Genomic DNA, 27,936 nt, shown 5'->3' on the forward strand with positions numbered 1-27,936 from the left:
ATAATTTGTTCCTATTCAAAGTACTTGGTCATTGAACTAACCTAAATTATCAAAACCCAACTTGTTACTAACTTAAAAATTAGAAGACGTGTTAATTATCAATTTAGGCAATGTTTTAATAACCAAGTCCTAGGTTGACCCGTGTCCAATAGTTTGAAATTCAACAAAATATCCTTAAAAATTATATGTAAGTTCCTATAAGTTTGAAATCTTACAAAAACGTCACAAACTCCACCATCAGCATCAACAACCCAAGCCAAATAGAGCATGTTTCTAGCGACGACAACACTCCCCTCAGCTCTTGACCAAAACCCATCTCGTTGTTCCACCAATCGTCGACAACATGTTGTTTTAGTCGGCTGATTTTTGCCTTTTTCGATCGATTTATTCATCGAAAATCACTCTGTTCATCACCTTTGAACTCACCGGCACTCCCTCTCCAAAAGCCCCAACATAATTGCCTTCGTATGCTTACCAATTGTCGTCCATAATTGTAGGGCTTAGGATGAATAACTAAAAGTGATAACTTGTCTGGCGAAGGCCCATGGTCTCAGTTCAACCGATTCAATCGGTAGAGCTGAGTTAAGTATCAAAACACTGAATTTAGGTATAATCTTTCCAAAAATTTATTCCAAATGTAAAGAAGGTGTCAAAAAACTCCCAAAAAAAAAAAAAAAAAAAAAAAAAAAGAAAGCTTGACTAAGGGTTATTTATAGTTGAATTTAATGAGAAAAATAAAATAAATGCCTCTAAATCCACAATAAAGAAATAATATAATAATAAAACAAGTTGATAGTGCCATGGAAGCCCATACTAGCGATGAAAATATTAGGGAGCACTTATGTTAATATAATATAGTGGGTTTTCTATCACAAAACCCTACATGATAACTCTTACTTTTTTACTATGATTTCCTTAAATCAAAATCATCAGTAAAAAACTAAGGGGTGTTTGGTTGGGGGTTATGTGGGATTACTAGGATTATGTCATCTTATATTGTCTGATTACCATGTTTGGTTGTCAAGTAATATAAGATACCGGTAATCTTCAAATACCAATAGTGGTTATTATTGGTAATATCGAAGGTAATCTGATTATCTCCATTTTCTTAGGTATTATGAGATTACCAGGGTTATCTTTTTTTGTTACAATTTTATCCTTTATTAATAAAAATTTTGGACAATAATACCCCTACTTTAAAACAAATTTACATTAATATCCTATTTCAATTTTACCTTATTTAATTAAAATTTTGGACAATAATGCCCTTATATTTAAAATAATTTACAGACCACCACTACCACCCAGTCACCACCACCACTGCCACCCAGCCACCACCGATAAAAGCGGCCAACCACCACGGATCGCTGCCAAAAAATCATCAGAGTCCCTAAAAAAGAACAAGATTACGTGGGAGGCTCTGGGAGGCTTCGATATGGCCGTTTCCGACCATATTGATGGCCGAAAACGGCCAGATCTGGCCATTTCCGGCCAGATCCCTGGCCATTATCGGCCAGATCTGGACAAGATCTGGCCGTTAACGGCCATGGACTGTCGGAATCGATCTGGCCGCTAACGGCCAGATCTGGCCTGATATGGCCGTTTTCGGTCATCAATATGGTCGGAAAAGGCCATAGCGAAGCCTCTTGGTCGCGGGGACTTTCCAATACTTCCGACGATGGTTTGCGATGGCGGCAGGAGGTGGGGGTGATTTCGTCATAAATTAAAGTTTTATATAAGCGGGGGTGTTTAGCTAAATCTGAAATATTGAGGGTTAAAAGAAATTATTCAAAAATTAATAATAAAAGTAATATTATATTAGTATTTAAAAAAGGGACAATTTAGTGATTTAAATAACATATCCACCAATTTATTCCCCATAACCAAACATATTAATATAACATACCCACCAACTAACCAAACACATTTTCCCAAAAATTTCCAGTAATCTTCCAAGATAATCTATCTTTCCAGTAATCCAACATTCCCAGTAATCTAACATTCCTGAACCAAACGCCCCCTAAGAGTTATTATGTAGGGATTGTGAGAGAGAGTTTATGAGATTGGATTGTGAGCTAATTTTTATTATTTTTTTTAGTCTTTATACATTTATAGAATAATAATATTTTCTTATAACCGAGTCATATAACAAGACAAAAATTGTATAAAATTTATATAAAATGACTACTTTATCTTTTATTTTTTATCTCGTTGAATGACTAATTCATCAGTAAAAAAGTAGGAGCTGCAATCTAAGAGTTGTGAGTGAAAATTTGTGATATAAGATTGTAAGTGTAGTTTCCCTAAAAAAAAAAGAAAAAAAAAAAAAGAAAAAAAGGGGGGTAAAACATAGGTCAATGATGCATGTGTGTGTTAATAACCAATTTTTTGGACCCATTTCTCTCAAATGGGCCTTAGAAGCCCAATCTAAAAGTTTCCATTTGCCTTGCCTCCAAACCAAGCTCTCTTTTGGTCAACAATTACTGAAACTCGATCACTCTTCTGAAACGAGAAGGTGAAGAGAGTTAGAGAAATGGAAGAAGCTAAGGCCTTAGCTCAACACCAGCACCAGCACCAGCACCAGCAACAACTTCTCTTACAACACCAGCAACAGCAAGCTCAACAACAACAACAACAACACCAACACCAACACCAACAACAACATCAAAACCAACATCAACAACAACAACAACAACAATTTCTTCTCTTACAACAACTTCAACAACAAGCTGCCATCTCTCGCTTCCCTTCTAACATCGATGCCCATCTTCGCCCACCTGGCCTCCACCGACCCATTACTCTCCAACCACAGAACCCTAACCCTAATTCTAACCCTAATACTAACCCTAACCCTAATCCCAATCTTAATGCCAATGCTAATTCTAATTTGCAGCAACCGAGTCAGCAAAATTCACAACAGCCACAACAACAGCAACAGCAACAGCAACAGCAACAGCAACAGCAACAGCAACAGCAACAGCAACAGCAGCAACAACAGCAACAACAGAAAGGGATGCGGCCGTTGAACCAAATGGAGCTCCAGATGGCTTACCAGGACGCCTGGCGGGTCTGCCACCCGGATTTCAAGCGCCCATTCACATCGCTTGAAGATGCTTGTGAGAGGTTTGTTTTTATCTGTTATTTAAGAGTATTGATTTTAGTTTATGCCTCGTTTTGTTAACTGTTAGGTGTCTGAAGAAATGTTAGGAAGGGTAGGTATTTGGGTTTTGCTTATGGTTGTAGACTTGTGAGTTTATATTTGTTGAAGTTTCATTCTTATTGTGCTATATATAAGTATGAACTGTGCCTTGAAGAATGCAATTAGGTCGTATTTAACGTGACATGACATTATTGTTATGTATTAAAAAGATACCAATGGAGGTGAGAATAATTTAATGAATGCTTTAGTTTGGCAGTGTTATGGGCCATTTTAGATAAGTTTTTGAAAGTTTGTACAGCATTTGTCCAAAAATGATGTAGATTACATTACATTAATGTGATCAAATTAGAATTAATATGGATAAAGACGAATAAGTTGGTTGACGTTTGGCAACACTTGTCAATTTGGATGAAGATGATTAGGACCTCTGATGAATACCCATAGGAATTATACCTTTTATATTTTAACATCAATAAATGTGGCATGGAAGGAGTTGAGAAAGTAAGTTTTAGATGATTTTCCAAACAAATAGGAGATTGAATCAAATATGAAGTCATTCGTGATTTCAGTGTTTGGACTTGGAGTTATGCACTATTTGGCACAAAAGTCTTTGGCTAGCAATATTTCATCCATAAAAGGATGCTATATTCGGCAGCCCTGTTGCCTATAGTTTGAAAAAGTGCTGGCATTGCTTGTACTAGAAATGCAGAATTACAGTTTATTTGGATGGTGGTTCTTGGAGGGTATTTATCCTATTGTAGATTGTTAATTTAATTTGTTAATCACAATTATGATGCATACAATCCTGTAACAATTTTCAGAAATATTTATATTTACATAACACAATATTCTTTTATACTTTTTGATAATTCTTTTTTAATGTTAATAAAATAGTCTTATTTTTATTCTGGTAAATTTTATTAAAACATTAATCTCCCAAACTTCTATAATCATTTTCAGGTAGTGGGAAAATTATTTGTCTGAATGTCCTAGGAGTTGCACTCTGTAATCTTGGTTTGTTTTATTGTCTTCATTTTAATTTCGTTGTTGATTCTCCTAAATTCCTGCCGCTGTCTAATAGACTGCGCATCATGTTCCATGCATTTTTATTTTCTTACTGATAATCACTGCCTGGTTAATGTAGGCGAATTAGGCCTGCTTATATTATCTGGCATATTAAAACCCATCTAAACACCATTTGTTATTTTTTGCGAAGTGAGTTGGAGATTTTGATTGTTATTCTTTTGTAAAATCTTTTTCCATTATGTTATATTGTTATAATATTTGTGTGCTCTTTGGTGTATGGGGTTATAAGGATGTCACAGGAGACAGTCTTTATAAATTTTTACGTTTTTCAGATTAATTTTCAAATCTTGGATACCAATAAGAAGTTTTGATACAATTGAAGGTAATCCTTGAAGTACTGTTATATGAGACATATCTAATATTGATATAGCTCCTTGATAGTATGTCAAGTATTCACATGAGTACAAGTTTAGTTTGTTGAAACCAATTGGAGTGGTGATTTGACAGATGCATTGATTTTTGGTCATTCTGTGCCAACACTTCTCTTCCATGAGGCATGATGTAAAACGCATCTTGATTCAGTGGAATGTTCATTACTATTGATACTGCTAATAAACTACAGATTTTTCTAAGTTTACTAACTATACGTCTTTCCTATCAAAAATAAATATACAAATCAATAACTGTATCCCCTCAGCTCCACGTCAGTTGATGTCTTATATTAATTCTACTGATTCATTCTATTAATGGATCATCATTATATGCAGTTTATGATATTATTGAAGTGGGTTTGGGAAGATCAGGTAGAATACGCTCCTTTTTCACATAGAAAAGAAATTGGAAATGGTGAATAAGATCGCTTAACGCTTCTGGCATGTGGTAATTGAATTAATCAAATAATACTGAACATAGTAATTGAAGTCTTAAATGTTTTTGATACAAGCTTATCGGATGATTTATTTAAATGGTTCTAAACATAGGAAATTGAAGCTTATGTTTTACTCAAAAGGATTTGCGACATCAATGTTCAAGAATATTCTGGAAATTCATGCTTTCTCATTTCTATCTCTGCAGGCTACTACCTTATCATGTGGTAGCAGACTATGAAGCAGAGGAAGATGATAGAATCCTTGACTCTGACACAACAGGCCAAATGCCTTCTCGCTCCCAGCAGTGGGATAACAACATTGCTGCCAAAGTTGCAGAGTTCACAGGAACATTTGAGAAACAGGCCCTTGCTTTCAACATAATAACCCGCAAGCGAGCTGTAGGTGAATTTCGATCTGAGGAGAGGTTGATGATTGAGCAGGCTCTTCTCCAAGAGGAGAGAAGAGCCATACTGGAACTGAGGGCAGAAATAGAGACAAGAGAGAAGGCTGGTAGAGAGGCTCATGAGGCTAGGTTGCGAATGGCTGCCATGGTTCAAGCTGAGCAAGCTCGAGTTGAGTCTCATGCTTGTGATGAAATGATGACTCGAGCACCAATAAGGGCAAGTGCACTTGGTTCTCAAGTCAATAATGTTTCAATTGGCCATGATATGGGAGATCAGGAACAAGGTGTTAACCCAGATGAAATGATGAATGGATGGGGAAACAATGCACACAGAGATGAGAAGGAGCCATCTGAAGATTTCTTAAATGATGAGGAAACTGAAAATGGGGAGACGGGCATGCAGGATGAGTGGCGTGAAGTGGGGAATTTTGATTTGAACTCTAGATGAACCATGGAAGTAGCATAGTGGCTGGAATTCTTAACAGTGAGTAGGGAACAATCTCCATGACATTGGAAATTTCAATGGCGTGAGCCTTAAGTTAAAGTTGGTAGATAAATGTCTAATTTTTTTTCCCCTTCTATGAGACAGACAAAACATATAAATCTATGTAAAGTGGCAATTGTAGGTTGAATATTATTTATATTAATGGTCTGTTTAGCTTCAAATTAGTTCTATTCTATATTACTTTTGCTGAAAATTACTTATAGAACAGTTTTGGGCGTTGTGTTGCATTTCAGAATTCTACAGCTGAAGATGCCAAACTTATTCTGAACAAAAAGAATTGGGTAAGATGAGCATTTCAATTCAGGTGAACAACAGAGTGCAGTGCATCCTCTAATTACTGAAAGAGGATTTCTTTTACGTACATTCAAGTGTATCATTGAATGTTGATCAAAATCATGTGATTTAAAGTCTTAAAGCTTACAGAAGTATTCGGATAAATGATAAAGATCATAATTACTTAAGGAAAAAAGATCTTAAATGTCTTATGATAATTTTTAACTATTCAATTTTATTGTATCATGATGTGACCTTTTATTCTTTCTTTTTACTGTTATTATTAGTCAATAAGATCCATAATATAATATGAGAAAGCATGCAAATATGACATCTAAAATGTTTAAAATTTTATTAGAAAAAAAAAAAATATATACAGAAGACTGAAATTCAATTTCTAAACAAAGCCAAAAAGATGGTAGATCCCATAGTGAAAAAAGAAAAGCCTTTCACTTCAAAATTAGGAGCAAAGCCTTCGCTTCAGCAAAAAAACCATCAAAAGAGCAAAGGATATCAGCAACTTTTGACAGTTAAGCCTTGTAATGCCAACTAGAACAAAATCAGCTCAACCATGTCCTGTAAACTATCAAAAACCAAACATATAGCTTATAATGCAGCTGACTGCTTCAGTAATAAACTACTGCTTATCACTTATCAGAGGAACAACTTCCAGATAACAGCTACAAGTCTCTCGCCTCAAAAGCTGTATGCATATAGGTGTCTTGGTAATCCATCACCACCTAAAATAGGCAATCGCCGAAATAAAAGAGCACCAGATGTAGAATGTAACTCATTATCTGCAACAAAGCCTTCCCTTCAGTAACTACTAACTAACTAACCATCAAAGGGTAGTGGATATCAACACTTCAGCAGCTCAAAATATGCGTTTATGAAAATGCAAGCTACAGTAGACTTTTGAAGTAAGACCAAATCAATACAACGGCATCTCCTCTAAACTACCAAAACCAAACATATGCTTCCGCTGCAAAACTAGCCATGTCTTAGAGGAAGAACATGCAAATAACAGCCACAAGTTCCTCTCTTCAAATCTTGTATAGTTCGACAGCCGTCTAAATCAAATTAGAGCAGACGGTTTCTCAGTAGAAATCAATTTCCAGTTCGTTTCAAAACTCTTGAGTGCAACAGACGCTCTCCACATTGAGTGAAGAATCAACAGTTAATGATAGGCAGAAGAGCAATTTATCCACCAAATCCAAGCGGGGAAACATAAAACTGAAACAGCAGGCGCAAAGCTCTGACCAGAAGGCTAAAAGAATCCACAAACAGGACACAGACACACCCTCTTGTTTCAGTCAGCACAGCCACAAAACCAACACCACTGGCTTACCAAATTAAGTATCAAAGTCCACAAGGCCAATAATGCAATAGCTCACAGTACAGCTACAAAGACAAGGAAGAATGAAGCTCTAGCAAATCCTAGCAGTCTGCAAATATATCAAATTATCATTCACAAGCGCCTTCAAAACTAGAGAACAAAAGTATCATGATAAGCGCATATTCAGTTTCTTTCCCCACTTTAGACATTAAAAAAAAAAAAAAAAGAGGAGGCAACAAGAGAAGGAATTTTGCCACTTTTTAATCCAAGCAAGGAATTCACAAGATCCCAGATCAGAGGAAATTTATACCCCTTGTTCTTCAAAATTAAGTAACTAAAGAGTCTTGAATTTTTCTAAACAAGTGTTTTCAAATGCTTTCATAAGGAGCAGACTCTTTTGCACCACCTATAATCATAAATATCAATAGATGATCAAAGAAGTTAAAAATACCCACATAACTCAAACTTTCTTATTACAATAACCACTTTAAAATAGTTCTCGGATAAAATCCATAAAAGAGCATTTTCACATTGATAAGACTCGATCGCTGAATCCAATAAATTTAAATTTTAGATATTGCTTTTACTCGAACACACAAACCCAAAACATTAATTAAAAAATAACCACAGTTAGTAATGCCAGTGATCACTGGAAACCCTAATTAAAAACTCTAATCGTAAAGTTTTAAGTGCTATTTTAGAATTTGATTATACTGGCAGCTCCAAATCTTAAACATCAATTTTAATTACAAACCCTAATTATAACGGCTAAGTGTAACATAAAAAAGTTACTCCCTCCGTTTTCTTTTAATTGACGTTTTAAGTGTGGGCACAGATTTTAATAAAAACAAAAATTTCTCTCTCCCACCACTTTTTTCCCTGATTTTGTAGTAGGAGAGACTTTGAAAGTGGAAACTTTCCGCTTATTGAAATACAGTAACATTTTTAATAATTTTGTCTTATTCATTTGTTTTAACAATTTTGAAAGGTGCAGACAAGATAAAGGGCAGAACGACTTTAATTTTGAAAATTTTAAAAAGTCTTAAAACGACAATTAAAAGGAAACGGAGGGAGTAAATGATAAGCAGAAATTCAGTAGTTAATTAATCAAATGAAAATGAAATACCTTCTAAATAACGTCTCAAACACGAGGATTTTTTTGCGCTTGAAGAGCGGCGTACAAAGAGAGAACCTTGGCCTTAACCATATCAATGACTCGATTAAACATAATCAACTCTTCTTTGCTAAAATCGTAGGAATCGTAATCATAAAGAACAGCCTGAAGCCAAAGACTACAGGACTCAACGGAGGAAGCATCGGCCAAGAACTTATGGGCCTCATCAAAAAGACCTTCACGTCTCTTGTTGCAACGTTGATCGATCGCTGTTTCGTCACGTCTCTCGAGCTTTCTCTTCTTCCCTCCGCCCATCTCTCTCTTATATTTTTGAAGAAATCAATAAGACGCCTCTGGAGCTTCAGAAATATGTCAAATCTAGCAGTTGGAATGTTGAAATTTATGAACCGCGCAAACGCCAACGGCTCTTTATATTCAAAACTTGAAAAGAAAGGCGGTGAGACTTTTTAAATATAAATAAGTAAACGGTAAATAAAAGGGGAGCCCATTAAACGATATCTCCTTATTTACAGATTAAATATAATGTTATATACAGATTAAATAGGAGAAAATTACCTATATAACTCTAGTCAAATTGAAAAACAATTCTTTTCCAAGTAAGACCTTTAATATAGACTTTGAACGATTTTACCCTTCTTCTTTAATACACTTCACTTCACTTTTTTTTTTTCTCCCCTTTTCTTCTTTTATCTTCTTTCTTCTCCTTAATCTTTTTATATTTATATTTTCTATATTATTTATATATAGAGTAATACTATACTCACAACCTCTTCTCATAAACTTTCTTTTATAACTCCAATGTGACAACTCGTAATTATCAACTACAATCTATTAGGTGGAACCCATTATAAGTTAATTAATTGCAAACTGCCACATCGAAGTTGTAAGAGAAAATTTGTGAGAAGAGATTATGGATGTAACATTTTCCTTTGGGGGCGTTTGGTTCGCGGTAATGTCAGATTATTTGGGTAATGTCATCTAATATTACTTGATTACCACGTTTGGTTGTCAAGTAATATAAGATTTCGGTAATCTTCAAATACCAATAGTAACTACTATTGGTAATATTGGAAGTAATCTGATTACCTCCATTTTCTTAGGTATTCTGAGATTACCAAGGTTATCATTTTTTCTTACAATTTTATCCCTTATTAATGAAAATTTCAGACTATAATGCCCTCATTTTAAAACAAATTTATATTAATATCCTATTTCAATTTTACCCTTGTTTAACTAAAATTTTGGACAATAATGTCCTTGTATTTAAAAAAATTTACAGACCACTGCCACTCAGCCACCACCACAACTGCCACCCAGCCACCACCGCCTATAGCGGCCAACCACCACGGACCGCCTCGGAAAACTCGTCGGAATCCCTAAAAAAGAACGAGTTTGAGTGAGAGGCTCTGGGAGTCATCGATATGGACGTTTTCGGCCATATTGATGGCCGAAAAAGGCCATATCCGGCCAGATCTGGTCGTTAACGGCCACGGACCTGGCCGTTAATGGCCAGATCTATTCCGACCGAAATAGATCTGGCCGATAATGGCCAGGGATCTGGCCATTAACGGCCAGATCTAGCTTGATATGGCCGTTTTCGGCCATCAATATGGCCGAAAACGGCCATAGCGAAGCCTCTTAATCACGGTGAGTTGCTGATGGGGACTTTTGGAGACTTCCGGTGGTGGTCTGCCGTGGCAGCAGGAGGTGGGGGTGATTTCATAATAAATTAAAGTTTTATATAAGCAGGGGTGTTTTAACTAAATCTGAAAAATTGGGGGTTAAAAAAATTATTCAAAAATTAATAATAAAAATAATATTATATTAATATTTGTAAAGGGGACATTTTAGTAATTTAAATAACATACCCACCAATTTATTCCCCATAACCAACCATATTAATATAACATACCCACCAACTAACCAAACACATTTTCTTAAAGATTCCCAGTAATCTAACATTCTTGAACCAAATGCCCCCTTTATGTATATTTAGAGGTGTAGATTATATACATATGTGTTTAATATAAGTGAAAAAGGGAAATAAAAAGAAAAACTCAGTTTTGAATACCTGAATCAGTAAACAAATTTCCAAAAAAATTGAATAAACTCAAGTCCAGTCATTTGGATTGCAGCTGCATAGAGACAGAGCTAAAAATCATTTCCAAAAATATATTTAAATAAATAACATTACATTCAAAATCCGTTAAAGTAGTTTAAGTCAGGTTTTACAGTGGGAAAAAAGGCTATAAATTTCAAATGTACCCTTTTTAAGCTTAAAACATTTACATGTTTGAGATTAGAAAGTGTAACTTATCACCAATTCAGACATAAGGGTATCCAAGCAATTAAATCTAATTATTAATTTTCTTAAATAAGGAGCATGTTTTTACAAATAATTTTAGGGGTGGTTGAGAGTTGAGAAAAGACAAACATACCAAAACCACATATATCACATTGCAGAAATAGTAACTGTTGAACTCAAACACTGAGTTTGGGACTGCATTACTTTATGTGTTCTGCTTCCCTGGCCTGGGCATTCTTAATCGTAATGTAGAATGCACGAATCCCCTAAAGTTTAAAAAGGTTATTCTAGTAAATAGCAAAAGGATAACATGGACATTTCGTTAATATGCACTCTGCATTTTTTTGTAATATAAATTATAAGGGTATATATGTCTCTTCTGGTCACTTTTGTCTTTAACTGAAATACTAACATTTTTAGGACATTTCTCACTAAACCACTAACGGGTGTTAGTGATGAATTCTAGATAGTTTAAACATAATAAAATTTCTAACTAATATTATTAAACTTAAATCACCATTTCCTTCTTTAAATCTTTTTTCAAAAGTTGATGCCAATTTTAATATCTATAAACAGTAACATTTGAGTTTTCAAGCAGAAGCAGGCGCATGGGTGAAGAGGAGGAGGTGAAGGTTTTGGGAGGATGGTCCAGCCCTTTTGTTCAGAGAGTTCAGTGGGCACTCAAGCTCAAGGGTATCAAATATGGAGTTGTGGAAGTCGATCTGGTCAACAAGAGCCCTCTTCTTCTCAACTCCAATCCAATCTACAAGAAAGTCCCAGTTCTCATTCATAATGGAAACCCCATTAATGAATCCCTTGTTATTACTGAATATATCGATGAAACTTGGAAACACGACGCCATCTTGCCTCTGGATCCCTATCAGAAAGAAAGCTATTGAACGACTCTGGGCCAAGTTTGTGGAAGACAAGGTATATATCTTTATTTTATTTTTCCTTTTTTAATTAATTATTAAATTGTCTTTGGTTTTTGAAGTTCATATTAAGGATGAGTTAAAAATTGAGGGTTCGTTTGGTATGGATTAATCGAGTAGAGTTTATAGAAAAATGCTTTTAGATTCAAATCTAAAAGACTAAATAAAAAGGTGAATTTTTATTAAATGACCATCTAATAAACTAGATTATGTAATGAGTTTGGTGATAGAATCAATGTTATTCCAGATTACAGAAGTTGTAAGGAGAGTTTTATTTTCCAAAGGGGAGCAACAAGAGAAGAGAAGTGAAGGAAGCAAAAGAAACCCTGGAAGTGATTGAAGAAGAGCCAAAGGGCAAAAAATTATTTGGAGGAGACAAAATTGGGTTATTTGACATAGTTTTGGGATGGATTTGCATATGGTTGGTAGCTATTGAAGAAGCTAGTTTAGTTAAAATATTTGATTCAGAAAAATGTGCATGTATTGCCAAATGGATGGTGGATTTTGTTGAGTGGCCTTTTGTCAAACAAAATTTACCACCAAGAGATAAATTGGCAAACTATTATAAAAAGGTTCGTCATTCTGTACTAGCTTTGCCTGCTAGTAATTGAATTTGCTGGATTTAATTTGGAATTTCAGTTGATTTCTTCGCGATTTTGTTTCATAAACCGTGTAAAGTATGGATAAATCTTTATGCAGTTTAATTGTCAAAAAGATTCCGAGTAATCAATAGTTTTAAGGTAACTTATGTCAACCAAAATTTTCCATCCAAATGAAATCTAATCAATAGTAGTGGGTGGATTGCACTGGGGTAAGAATCTAGGGGTGCATACGAGCCGAGCCGAACACTATGGTACTTGCAAGCTCTGAAAATTTAGTGAACTCGAGCTCGAGTTTGGGTTTGACGAGCTCTGGAAACCAGGCTTGAGCCTGAGCTCGGCTCGTTTTAAGAGTCAGATTTTGGCCTATTCACAAGAATCATAACTGAAATGTAACGAAAATCATATCAAAATCAAACAACCAACAATCATAACAATGGAAGACTTCTTCCGACAAACATATAAATTAACCAACATTCCAAGCAAGCACATCAACACCTTACTTTGCTGCCATTCAATCGGGAGGAAGAAGAAGAAGAAGAAGAAAAGAGAAAAGAAAAGAGAAGAAGGAGAAATGAGAAAAGAAAATAGAAGACGAAGTATGTTAAAACTTATTGTTGATTTGTGCTCAATCGAGATGAAGAAGAAAAAGAAAAGAGAAAATGAGAAAAGTTGGCGACTAAAGAAGAAGAGATTAGGTTTAATGGAAAATTTTCAATTTTATATACAAAATGGTAAGTTTTATACCCGCTCATAATTTCAAAACTTGCATATACCCCCTTATCGAGCTTGGCTAAGTTTGTGAGCCACTCAAGCCGAGCATCAAGGAGCTCGAGCTCAACTCAACTAAAAACTCGAGAGGCTTGAGGTCGAGCTCAACTCGACCTTTTTTAGCCGAGCTTGAGCTCCAGTTGAGCCAAACCCAAACTACTCATGAACGGTTGGGGTCGACTACTCCCCTAATCGTAAGACCAAGCAACAAAATTTATCCATCCCACCCCTACCACATTATTTAAAGTTTGAAAAAGGATTGGGTTACCATTTAACCCAACATCTTTTTTTTTCTTAATATAAATTTCAATATATTAAATTTATTTAACATATACATAATTGTTGTACATGATTTTCCTACGATTAGATTCGCGCCATCTATCCACAATACCACACCAAGATCGAGCGACTAGGATCATGCACGTGTCACTTCCACAACAGACGACTTAACCAATAAGTTCATCAATCCCTAAACATAATTGTTCTGATTTAAGTATGGGAGAACACTAACATAGATCCAGATTAGGGGGGATTATGCATGTAATTTACCTTGTAATCTACAAACTCTCAACCACCACTCGACAACATGTATAAAAGGGGGACATCACCCTCATTTCAGAAAGGAGAGACAACCCTAGAGAAATACACTTAGGCAAAGAACCTAATTAATGAAACCTGTAAGCTTGCTATAACAATTTCCCTCTTGTATTCAATTTGTATGTAATCTAGGTCCAAATAATAAGATAATAATGGATATAAGTTTGGTCTTAACCCATCGAACCACTTAATTTTTTTTTTCTTTCGTTATTTAGCACAAACTCCATCACTTAGCTAATTATTCATAATCACGTCTACATCCTATCCAGTCCCATCTAGTTGACTGGATACCTCTAATTGTTGCAGATTTTCATAACAACAATAATAATTACATTTTTACATATAAAATTATTTTATAAATATATTTAAGATTACATAAATTAATGATTTATTAAAAATTATAAAAATAAAATGACCAATCGCTACCGCCCGTCATTGACCGTTACTAGCCACCGTTGTAGGAGCAAGTTCGGAGGCATCACATATATCGAAAAGATCAAAACCCGATTCTCTATCTAACCACGAAACTACCATGGAAAAATGACTTATTTATAAGCCATAAGAAGCAATCAAAGTTTTGGCTGCCTTTTGCAGCCAAACATTGTATTTTCGGGCCAAGATTTGACATGGTTGCATAAATCAAAAGCCAAGGAATATTTTTGTATAGAGTAATGCTAGGTTTATAACCTTCTCTCACAACCCTTAAGGTGGTAGTTCTTAATTGGTTAATTTGTAAATTGACATACAGGACCCATAACAACCAGTCAGGACCCATTTGTGAATTAACTAATCACGAGCTGTCAGATCGAGGGTGGTGAGAGAAAGTTATGAGATTGGATTGTAGACTTAGCATAATTGTTTTTTTTTAATGTTAATTTTTGATACTGATAAGATGTTGATAAGTTAGGAGGGTTTTTTTATCATCCGCCCCTTAGAGAAGATGCAATTCCAAACGCGTTAAACAAGTGAACAGTAGCGCTACAATGGATTCTTGATTCAGTCATGTTTTTGGTTGAAATTTTGGATGCATGGGACAATATAAAATGTTGGACTAATAACAGGAAGAAATTAGTCCCAGCACTGGTGGTGCTACTACTCACTTGCGGCAAAAAGATATTAAGTGAAAGTTTATTTTTAATTTAAAATCAATCAATTAATTTTTTTGCTACATCATGTTGTATGAGAAATGTTATAAAAAAATATTATATGTGTAATATTATGTCTTGTTTAATGCACTTTAGTGGGCGTTTGGAATTGCATCTTCAAAAAGCCATTGGAAGTAATTCATGAATGAGTTAGGACTTCACATGTTTAAATAATTTTATGTGATGGAATGAGTTTGGTGGAGACTGTTAATTGGGATTTGTTTATGAAATTTTATTAATTCGGGGTTAAATTATTATTTTCTACAAAATTTTACAAGGATAAATTTGTTATTTTAGTGATAAAGTGGATCAACTCGAAATTCAGATAGAAGGAGCCTTCAACATTGAAGTAACTTTTGTGCTCCGAAACAAAGAAATTCTTTTGCCATAGAAAATATCTTCAACTTTTCATGAATAGTCAAAAAGATATAGCAACTATCCATGATTTAGTTCAATACTACTCTTAAACCCTAATGCAATTAAACTACCTTAACTGGAAATATGACAATTTACTGAAATTCAACTTTACCCTTGCTTTTTTTATTTTTTTTAATTTCTACCTTATTATCATTTCATTGATTTTTACCTAATTTTATTAATGACATAACTCAATAAGTATATGTTAGAGAAAAATTTTAATATTTTAGTTGAATATTTTTATGAACAATTTATAAATTAATAAATGTTTAGCAATTAAACAGGAAAAGAGTAAGAGAATTTTGGCTTGTACATGAATAGACTTGGTCCTAAAGTTAAAAGAGTCATTTGCTTCGTGTGGGAATGAATGGTACTTCAAGGGCTCTGCGATACAACCCAAAAGCTCTTAGCCATTTTTCTTGATGAGTAAGATCACCAAAAGATAAATACCAAGTTTATGGTGTCAAAGTTGTAAGAACATATTATAAGAGTTTCGATGAGTACAATCACCATAAGATAAACATGTCCATGGTGTCAAAGTTGAAAGAATATATTATAACGGAATTTGTGAGTATCTTTTTAACTTGTAAGTTGTGTCTTGAGTGAGACTAAACCCTTTTATTTATGTGTTTTTTAGTAACACCCTAGTTTTATAACTTAAATAGGTACGAGGCCGTGCGTTGTGTGGGTTGCTTATAAAATTCTATATAACGTACAAAGTATCATAAGATTGAGTAAAATAATATATTAGAAAATATTTGTTATAATATTTAATTTAATGTTTAATTAATAATTAAAAGTAATAAATAATAAAGAAATTACTACTTGTAATTTGATATAAATATTACATATTAAATTGTAATTTTTTTTAAGAAATTATATAATCTACAAACAAAGTATCATAAGATTGAGAAAAATAATTTACTAGAAATTATTTGTTATAGTATTTAATGTAATTTTCAATTAATAGATAAAAGTAATAAATAATAAAGAAATCATAAGATTGAGTAAAATAATATATTAGAAAATATTTGTTATAGTATTTAATTGAATGTGTAATTAATAATTAAAAGTAATAAATAATAAAAAAAATTACTAATTGTAATTTGATATTTATATTACATGTTCATGTATACTTATTTAATACAAATAAGTAATATTAAATTTTAATGTTTTTTTTGAAAGTATATAGTGTATAAAGTACCATAAGATTAAGTAAAATAATATATTATAAAATATTTGTTATTGTATTTAATTTAATTTTCAATTAATAAATAAAAGTAATAAATAATAAAGAAATTACGAATTGTAATTTGATATAATATTACATGTCCATGTATACCTACTTAATCCAAATAAGTAATATTAAATTGTAATGTTTTTTTCAAAATAATACAATAACAAAGTACCATAAGATTGAGTAAAATAATATATCAGAAAATATTTGTTATATTATTTAATTTAATCTTCAATTAATAATTAAAAGTATTAAATAATAAAGAAATTACCAATTGTAATTTGGTATAAATATTAAATGTCAATGTATACCTATTCAATCCAAATAAGTAATATTAATTGTAATATTTTTTGAATTTTATTATAAAGAAATTAAGAATTGTAATATAAACTAAAGATTACATATTCATGTATACCAATTTAATGAAAGTAAATAATATTAATTTGTATTGTTTTTTGAATTGGACAATTAATGATAAACTAAGTGTTTCGAATTTTTGGTTGAAAATTTGGTTATTATTTATTGAGGGTTAATATTAAATTTTAGTTTTTTTGTCAACCAGTTTATTTATTTTTTATAAATGGTCTATCGGTTTTATTTCAAGTTAGGAATTGTTTTTGATACCGCGTTTGTTTGAAAATTTAGATGTTTCAATTTGTTGATATTTGTTATACAGTTACATACATTGTATTGGTAGAATTTCATCCACTAAATTGCCTAATTATTTTAGTTACAATAAATAGTGTCATAAGATTGACTAAAATAATAGATTAGAAAATATTTCTTATAGTATTTAATTAAATGTTCAATTAATAATTAAAAGTAATAAATAATAAAGAAATTAAGAATAGTAATTTCATATAAATATCACATGTCTATGTACAATTTTTTTTTTTGAAATGGACAATAAAGAAATTAAGAATAGTAAATTCCTATAAATATTACATTTCAATGTATACCCATGTAATCCAAATAAATAATATTAAATCGTATTGTTATTTGAACTAGACAATTAATGGTGAACCAATGGTAAGGAAGTTTTGTCTGGAAATAGGGTTTTTATTTATTTAGGGTTAATTATTAAATTGTAAGTTTCGTTAACTGGATAGTTAATGTTTCATAAACGGTTCGGCCGGGTTTATTTCAAATTGGGTTACTATTTACTTAGGTTTTCATTTTGGTTTTATCTTTTTGTGTTATTGTATCGCCACTGACTATCCTTCACTGCAAAAACAACATTGTTTTGAAGCTTCTTTCACTACAGAATCAAGATTTGGAGAAATAGGGAAAACCAAAATTTATGTGATGATAAAATGAATGGTTCGGCAGTAGGTCTACAGTTATCCTAATTCATCATATAATATATAAAATTAAAGCTCTATTTGTCTAGTTTCCAAAGATTCAAACCTCTCATCAATTAGATTTTTATTGTGCAAGTTATGGTCAATTTACTACTGACTGTTCAGTGGAAATCGAGAAATAGGAGAAACTGAAATGTGTGTGATGATAAAATGAATGGTTCAGAAGTAGGTCTACAGTTATCAAAATTAAGCATATAATATATCAAATTAATGCCATGTCTATCTAGTTTCTAAAGATTCAAACCTCTCATCAATTGGATTTTTATTGAGCAAGTTATAACCAATTTACTACTGATTGTTCGGTAGAAACTGAACTGTGTGTGATGATAAAATGAATGGTTTGGCAGTAGGTCTACAGTTATCCAAATTAAGCATATAATATATCGAATCAAATCCCTACTTGCCTAATTTCAAAAGATTAAAACCTCTCATCAATTGGATTTTTATTGAGCAAGTTATGATCAATTTACTACTGACTGTTCAGTGGAAACTGAAATATGTGCGATGATAAAATGAATGATTAATCAGTGGGTCTAAAGTTATCCAAATTAAGCGTTAATATAACCAATTAAATCCTCTCACCAGCTTGACGTATCCCAACGACTACAATCTGATACCTACAAAAATAGGGAAAGCAACGGGGTGAGCTATAAATGCTTAGTAAGTAAACCAAATCTAACTATGCTCTTACTCCACTGTCCCCGTTTTTGCTGTACTGTTTCTAAATTTTTGCTTGCTTTCTCTCTTTATTCTCAGGCATACTACTTAGCAGTCTTTTATTTTTCACAAAAATCTTTCTAAAACCTTCTAGGGTTGTGCTATTCTTTATCATTTTATTTCTCTTCTTTGCTAGATTATAACTTTCTGTTTCTTTCTCTACTCAACAAATCGCTAAGTTTCCTTGCTATTTGTTATGTTTCTAATTTCTGTTCTTTTTCTTGTATATCTCTAATTTCTTTTTTTTTTTTTATTCTCGTAGGCTTCTATTTTCTTTTCTTCTCTATTCTCATAGGCTTTTATTTTATTTTCTTCTCTATTCTCATGGGCTTCTATTTTCTTTTCTTCTCTATTCTCATAGGCTTTTCTTTTCTTTTCTTCTCTATTCTCATGGCCTTCTATTTTCTTTTCTTTTCTATTCTCATGGGCTTCTGTTTTCTTTTCTTGGCTAGTCAGACATGCAATAATAAAATAAACTGTTTAATCTATGCATAAATGCATGAGATGCACTGCACATAAAATGTCTGATGCATATGCAAATGATCATGTTTGTATTCTTTATGAAAATTCTTTTCTAATTCTTTCTGAAATTCTTTCAGTTTTCTATTTCTTATTCTATTTTTCTTTCTTTTTCTCTTTCTGTATTCTATTCTGGTTTGCCGATCGGACTAGGCTAAGGCATGGATTTGGAACCCTGGCCATGTGAGCGTATTCTGAAATTCTTTCTGGGTATAGTCCTCATCCACATGCAATTCTAGTAGACTGTACAATTCTGTTTTCTATTCTGAGGCCTCTCACTGATGGCGATGTGCATGTGGGAAACTTTTGCATCTCTGTCGCCACTAGCTAACGCAGTGAATGCTCACAGGTTCCCCATCGCAACAGCCCTCTGAAAACATGCTCTATAAATCTGCAAAATAACTAGCTAGACATTTTCCAATAATTTTAAAATTTCTGAAATATATGCTATGCTATGTCATGCATTTATATGCTATCTATGCATGATCCCAGAATACGTGTCTAACTCTGGCATGATTTCTATTAATTCTAAGGCTTTTATTTTTATACTTTTCTGGAAAGCCCAAAGTTTTATTCTAGTAATACGCTTAACTTAAATATTTTCTATTTTATTCTTTATTTCTAAATTCTAGGCATCGTGTGTACGTACACAATTCTATAAGTTCTACATAATTCTATAATTCTTCAATTCTATCATGCTATGTAAAATGTACACGTACACAATTACATTATCTCTCATAAATTCTACTCTTCTATAATTCTATTAGTGAGATATTAAAACGGCACAATTCAGCTAGGGAATGAATTCTACATTTTGGGCAATCTAATTTCTTTTATAAAAAGCTATGCCACAACTTAGGTATCAAGTCTACTAACTTGCCCAATTATGCTACTAGATTTTTTTTCAAACTTATATGTTACATAACCATGTCATTAAACAACTCTCTAATATTTTTCTAATGTAACAAACATGTCTTGTACAACTTTCTAAATACAAATCTTAATGCCATAAATGTGCATTTTCTTACATGACCATCAACTTCAATTGTTATACATGCCCTTCTTTCTTCTTTTCTTTTGGCTACATTCTATACATTAATCTATATTGACATATTTATCATTGTAAATTCAATCTAAAATATGACACAACATATATACTTTGGCTAAATTCTAATTTCTTTCTAACATTCTTAACCAAACTTTTGGCCAATACAAAATATTCTCAAGATCCTCTAGCAAATTCTATGGCTTGTAATATATAATAAGGCATGAAAACTATACTCATACCAATCAATTTCTAAAATGGTCATGTATTTAATACATAAACCAAACTTCTATTTCTTTGATGTTTCTTTTGATATCTATACTTGGGAAGGCTTTTCTATTCTTTATACAATAAAATCACTTATTACATATTGTTTATAACCAATCTCAAAACAGGAAACAACAATATACTTATTTGGCCAAACCATTCTTTGAATAATCTTTCTAATTTCAAGCATACAAGCTTGACAATTTATGGTGGCATATTGTAATATTATAATATAATCACCCATCTTTTACTATCATCAATACTACACTATTGCAACAATTTAATATGCAATTCTTGCCATCATTTTTCTAATTCATAAGTTTCAAAACTCATAATTCAATGACTTACAATATGCTATTCCAACTAATGTTAAAAGTTCAAGGAACTTGAACCATGCACTAAAGACCATTCATTTCATTGAACTAACATAACCAAGTGTTATTCTAAATTTTGGCATAACAAAATGCACTCTTGAATACTAAAAACTTACACTTGGTTAAGCCTAGCATAACCTTTCAACTCCAATTCTTTCCTTTCTCAAATAATTTCTTCAACAAGATTTAACAAACTCATGCATGCATTTCTCTTTAAATTTTCATCAAACAATTCACATGCACATGCAAATACTTGGTTGGCCACTCTTCCANAGAGAGAATGAGTGTTGACTGCGTCAAAAGGCAGGATTTTGAAGTCTGGGATGAAGGAAAACTCGGAGTGATGTCATGTATGTTATGTAGAAAGAGTAAAGGGCATATTTTCGCGAAATCCCAAAGATATCCCTGGTTAGGGGTGGGTAAAATTTGAGGGTATAACCAGAATCGACAGGTAATCGGATATCGATTTTGATTCTTACCTGAAACCAATCGTAATATAGTAGGTTTTGGTTTCAAAAAATTAGAACTGATACTGTGTAGTTCCGATTCTGGTTCCAAATCAAAGGAATCGGAATCGGGAATCGGAACTAAATTGATATAATATTAAAAAATGTGGGGTTTTTTGATACTTTGCATATGAGGTTTTTTTTTATATTTTTATATCATATAAATATATAAGAAAATTTTGGGCCATGTTTGGTTCATTTTTTTTATCCATATTCCCAATCATATTCCCCAAATATTGTTTGACACATTATTCTAGAAATATTACTATATTTTTTTAATTATATTTAGACCCAATTATTTTAGACCCCTTAAGCATATTAATTTCATTAAATACCCCCAAAAAAAAAAGTTTAAAAATTAACAAAAACATCCCCATCAACCCATACTTGCCAGATTCCGGCAACCACCGTCGGTGGTAGCCGAAATCTGTACAACGGCCTACTTGTCGACCAGAAATGGCCGAAAGTTCACCGATCTAGCCGGTAGCGACGGCTAAAGAAATGGTCGTCGTTGACTGAAAACAACGGCCATATCTTTTGTCGTCGCTAACGGCCAAAAGATGGACTTCTTTTGACATTTTTCGACGGTCGACGGCAGCATTTGGCCGTAGATCTGGCCTTTTTCGGCCAGATCCGTGGTGGATCTGGTCGGAAAAGACCATAGCGACGCGTTATGACACAGATCCGACCGGTCTGTGCCGTAAAGAAATTTTTCGACCAGATTCCGGCGGTGGTGGCCCGAATTTGGCACTGCAGGTGGTGGGGGTGTTTTTGTAATTTTATATATTAGGGTCTTTAATTAAATTAGCAAACCAAAGGGCTTTTTCATAAATTTTTAAAGTTTACCTCGTAATACTCCCCAATCCAACTACCCAATATTATTTTCAAAATCCTATCCAAAATAATAAACCAAACGCACCGGTTTTTTTATCTTAGTATCAAAAGTCTTATTAATTTTCATTAAAAGATCAGTTTTTAAAAATATTTTTATTAAAATTTAAGTTTCACTTATTACTTGATTAAGAAATCAATATACATTAAGATATTTACGTTAAATAATAGCTTTTAAATATTTATTATCGGTGAAAACAAACAATTAAATATTTATAATCAAGCATCAAGTAAATATAAGCAAATATATTATTTAATGTTTTGCACTTAATTGTTAGGGGTGTAATTGTAATTTTATAAGGGTTTATTTGTCATTTTTTTAAAAGGGGGTAATTGATATTTTTTAGGGTACCCAAAACCAGAACCTTATAACACAGGTTCCAGTTCCAAATCAAAGGAACCGGCCGATTCTGGTTCCTTTGATTTTGGGCGAGTACCCGAACCCGCCCACCCCTATCCCTGGTTGTATTTGTTACAGATTCCCACCCTTAAGGTTAGGGGCGAATGTAGTACTAGTTGAGGGTGGGCCATGACCCACTCTCAAATTTTTAAAAAAAATATTAATATGTACAATTTCTGGATTTTGGCCCACCCTCTAAAAAAAAATTTGGATCCGCCTTGGCTTAAAGTAACACTGTTAGCAATTTTTGGGTTATAGAGGGTGCAATTACCATAATACCCTTAACAAATAAATTAATAAATTATGTTTTAACCCCTACATTATTACAATTATAAAATCTACCATTTTATTTTCAAATTACTTCAATAACATCCTTGGTGACTGTGCACCCTCTCGTTTTTTGCCCGATCTAGGCTATTTTCGACAGCATTGAACCACCTCCATCACCTTCCCCATAGTCTGTCATCCAAAACCTCTCTGGTTCACGACTCATTGGCCCCTCTGATCGTTAGCGTTGTTAGGTTTAGGGTTTCGCTATTCTTCGCCAGATTCTGGCAGTAAAAATCCAATTGGACACCACCACTGCAACCATCGTCTCCAACTCTACTAAACCCCTATGTCCCCACCAATCGTTTCGTCGTCGTTCGCCGACCGAAAGGTTCGTGTTCATCCCGTTTTTAGTGAAGTAATGGACAACAAACGGTGAGCTATCGGCCGGGAAGGTTAGTGGTTTTCTAGGGGGGATGCGAGGAGACAAACAGTGGCGGTGGTTGGGGTTGTCGCCACTCAAAACTATCGAAAACAGGGCAAAAAATAGTCGCATGTCGCTACTGTCGTGGCCGACGATCAGCGAGTGATGAGGGTTGTGAAGGGTAAGGTTTTGTAAAAGGGAGGATGAAGGTTCGAATGGTGGTGACAAGGGTGATTTTGGGTGGAAGAATCACCGAAAAAGGGTGAAAAACACCAGAGGTGACGTCTGCTAACGTGCGTAGGAGCACTGTTAAAGCGATGATTTGCTAGCGTGCACCGCCTCCTACAAAATGACCAATTTACTCATTTGCCGCTATATCAAACGCTTTTCTGTCACTTTAAGGGTGAGAATCTAGAATAAATGCAACCAGGGGTACCAACTTGGGATTTCGCCAAACCTCGGGTGAGAATATGTTGTTTAGTCAGTTAGAAAATTTAAAGGTTTGGTTTCACCCTTTTTACTTAAACTCTGGTGGATTGAATTAGGAAGACAGGATGCATTATAAATATAAGTAGCAGAAAGGCCCAGACGTTGCACAGGTTGCTTATGAAATTGTTTTTAATACACCATGTTTGTTTGAAAATTTAGATGTTTCGATTTGTTGATATTTGTTATGCAGTTACATACATTGTATTGGTAGAAATTTATCCACTGAATTACCTAATAGTGTCATAAGATTGACTAAAATAATGGATTAGAAAATATTTCTTATAATATTTAATTAAATGTTCAATTAATAATTAAAAGTAATAAATAATAAAGAAATTAAGAATAGTAATTTCATATAAATATTACATTTCTATGTATAATCTTTTTTTTAAGTGGACAATAAAGAAATTAAGAATAGTAAATTCCTATAAATATTACATTTCAATGTATACCCATTTAATCCAAATAAATAATATTAAATTGTATTGTTATTTGAACTGGACAATTAATGGTGAACCAACGGTCAGGAAGTTTTGTTTGGAAATACGGTTTTTATTTATTTAGGGTTAATATTAAATTGTAAGTTTTGTGAACCGGATAGTTAATGTTTCATAAGTGGTCCGGTTGGGTTTATTTCAAACTGGCCACCAACTATCTTGCACTCCGGAAACAACATTGTTTTGAAGGCTTTTTCACTATGGAATCAAGATCTCAAGAAATAGGAGAAACAAAAATGTGTGTGATAATAAAATGAATGGTTTGACAGCAGGTTTACAATTATCCATATTAATCGTATAATATATCAAATTAAATTCTTATCTATCTAGTTTTCAAAGATTCAAACCACTCATCAATTAGATTTTTATTGAGCAGGCTATGGTCAATTTACTACTGACTATTCAGTGGAAATCGAGAAACAGTGGAAACCAAAATGTGTGTGATGATAAAATGGATGGTTCAACAATGGGTCTACAGTTATCCAAATTAAGCATAATCAAATTAAATCCCCATCTGTCTAGTTTCCAAAGATCAAACCTCTCATCAATTAGATTTTTATTGAGCAAGTTATGACCAATTTACTACTGACTGTTCAGTGAAAATCGAAATGTATATGATGATAAAATGAATAGTTCAGCAGTGGGTCTATAATTATCAAAATTAAGCATATAATATGTCAAATTAAAGCCCTGTCTGTCTTATTTCTAAAGATTTAAACCTCTCATCAATTAGATTTTTATTAAGTAATTTATGGCTAATTTACTATTGACTGTTTAGTGGAAACCAAAATGTGTATGATGATAAAATGAATGATTTGACAGTAGATCAACAACTATCCAAATTCAACATATAATATATCAAATTAAAGCCCTATCTGACTAGTTTCTAAATATGCAAACTGCTCATCAATTGGATTTTTATTGAGCAAGTTATGGTTAATTTACTACTGACTGTTCAGTGGAAACCAAAAAACAGGAGAAACCAAAATGTGTGTGGTGATCAAAATTAAACATTATTCAACATATTTTTTTGAATAGGCAATAGTAATTTAAATGGTGAATTTTTTAAAGATAATAATAATGGTTTGACATATTACAATGGTTCCGAATAATACAAATTGATCGGCATATTACAATGGTTCGACAATTTTTTGAATGGGCAATACTAATTTAAATAGGCACATTGTTTCAATTAAACATTGTTAAGCATATTTTTTGTATTGGCAATAGTAATTTAAATGGTGGATTTTTTAAAGATAATAACAATGATTCAATCTTTTTTTTAAAGATAATAATAATGGTTCGACATATTATAAATAGTTTACTAAAGCTACATGATTCGGTATCAAACATCAAATGATATTTGAGAAAAAAATAAAATTAGTTATATTCAACAACAACCTCTTTTCATGATATATTTATGTAACAGAAAAAAATATTAACAAAGAGAGATAGAACAAATACAATTAAAACTACATATCACATTTGTTTTCCTTTCTCATCACTAAAATTGAATTCGATCTTATGGCACAAACCCTCGCCTGTTCATCTTGAAATGGTCATTTATTACTGACTGTTCAGTGGAACCCAATAAACAAGGGAAATCAAAATTTGTGTAATGATAAAATGAATTGTTTGCTAGTAGGTCTATAGCTATCCAAATTCATCGTATAATATATCAAATTAAAGTCATGTCTATCTAGTTTCCAAAGATTCAAACCGTCCATCAAATGGATTTTTATTGAGCAAGTTATTGTCAATTAACTATAAATTGTTCAGTGAAAATCGAAATGTATGTGATGATAAAAGAAATAGTTTGGCAGTGGGTCTACAATTATCCAAATTAAGTGTATAATATATCAAATTAAAGCCCTTTTCTGTCTAGTTGTCAAAGATTTAAACCTCTCATCAAATGAATTTTTATTGAGCAAATTATGGTCAACCATTCAATGGAAACCGAAATGTGTATGATGATAAAATGAATGGTTCAGCAGTGGGTCTACAGTTATCCAAATTATGCGTATAATATATAAAATTAAAGCTTTGTTTGTCTAGTTTCCAAATATTCAAACCTCTCATAAATTAGATTTTTTTTGAGCAAGTTATAACCAATTCACTACTGATTATTCAGTAAAAATTGAAATGTGTGTAATGACAAAATGAATGGTTTGGCAGCGAAAGAATGATAAAATGCGGCGAGCAAAAGATGGTTCGGCTATTGAACCTTAAAATTCAAACTACAACAATTGTGGGTAGACTAATAATTCGATATGGTTCGGCTACAATCAAATTTCAGGGAAAAAATATTTAGAATGAATCAACATATACAACTATCAGGTGCAATTATTGTGGTGTCTCACAATAAAATAATAAAAACAGCTATTACATTTAACGGGATATATATTCCAACAACTATGAGCAGCAGCTTCGTTTATCCCACAAATCGTATATACTTGCATCAAATTTCAAGAAAAAAATATTGACAATAAACTGGCATGAACATAAGATATCAAATATATACAAATTTAATATGGAATACTTATACCACTTTTACTTGCTGGTAATAATGTACCAAACCATAAAAATATCTACAAATATATATGATTCCAATCCATTTGAAATATACAACGTATCAATCTCTTCACATTCTCATTAATATCTCTAACCTTTTATATTGATTCCACATAAACAGCATCCCATGACACATACAATGTATCAAAAATTAAACTTATCAAACCCTTCATATTCACATGAATATCTCTAACCCTTCACATTAATATCAAACACATACAACGTATAAATCTCTTTACATTCACATAAATTTATCTCTATATAAATGAATGCATTTGTTTTAGTATTTTGAAAAAGTAAGAGTTGGGTGGTAATAATGAGGTATGATTTGTAAATTAACAAAAATACCTCTTAGGTTTGTTAATTTACTAAACACCCCTGTAATAAAAACATGAAAATTAAAAAAACACTTCCACCCACCCATTAAATACCGATAGTCGGCCGCCATCACCAGAGGGTGGCCGAAGTTGCAGTATCGATGCACGATCGGTTAGATCTGGCCGGTCGTGCATCGAGATGGCATTTTCTAACCAAATCTACGGTTAGAGCTGGCCATTGATGGCCAGATCTCGCTGCGTTTGGTCTTCAATGACGGCCAAAGATATGGTCGTCGCTGATGGTCAACGATGGCCATATCTTGACCGTCGTTGAGGACTAACTATGATCAAAGATCTGGCCATCAACGACCAGATCTTTGGCCGTATATCTAGCCTTTTCCGGCCAAATTCACCACGGGTATGCTGAAAAAGACTATATCGGCACACGATCAGCCAGATCTAGTCAGCAGTGCGTCACTAAACCAGATTCTGACCACCTTCCGACGGTGGTGGCCAAAATCTGACAAATGTGGGTGGGTGGGGGTGTTTTTGTCAATTTCTAAACTTCTTTTTTGGAGTGT

General features: G+C 32.9%; 1 protein-coding gene across 1 annotated transcript; it reads left to right on the forward strand.

Annotated features, from left to right (window-relative positions):
• The first annotated feature begins 2,479 nt into the window (after positions 1-2,479).
• On the forward strand, positions 2,480-6,124 carry LOC116113070 (GATA zinc finger domain-containing protein 10-like). Its single transcript, XM_031399226.1, has 2 exons — positions 2,480-3,123; positions 5,261-6,124. The coding sequence occupies exons 1-2, from the start codon at positions 2,534-2,536 to the stop codon at positions 5,904-5,906; spliced, it is 1,236 nt and encodes a 411-aa protein (XP_031255086.1). The 5' UTR covers positions 2,480-2,533; the 3' UTR covers positions 5,907-6,124.
• The last annotated feature ends 21,812 nt before the right edge of the window (positions 6,125-27,936 follow it).

This window comes from Pistacia vera, unplaced genomic scaffold (genome assembly GCF_008641045.1).
Source record: "Pistacia vera cultivar Batoury unplaced genomic scaffold, PisVer_v2 Contig673, whole genome shotgun sequence".
Lineage (NCBI taxonomy): Eukaryota > Viridiplantae > Streptophyta > Magnoliopsida > Sapindales > Anacardiaceae > Pistacia > Pistacia vera.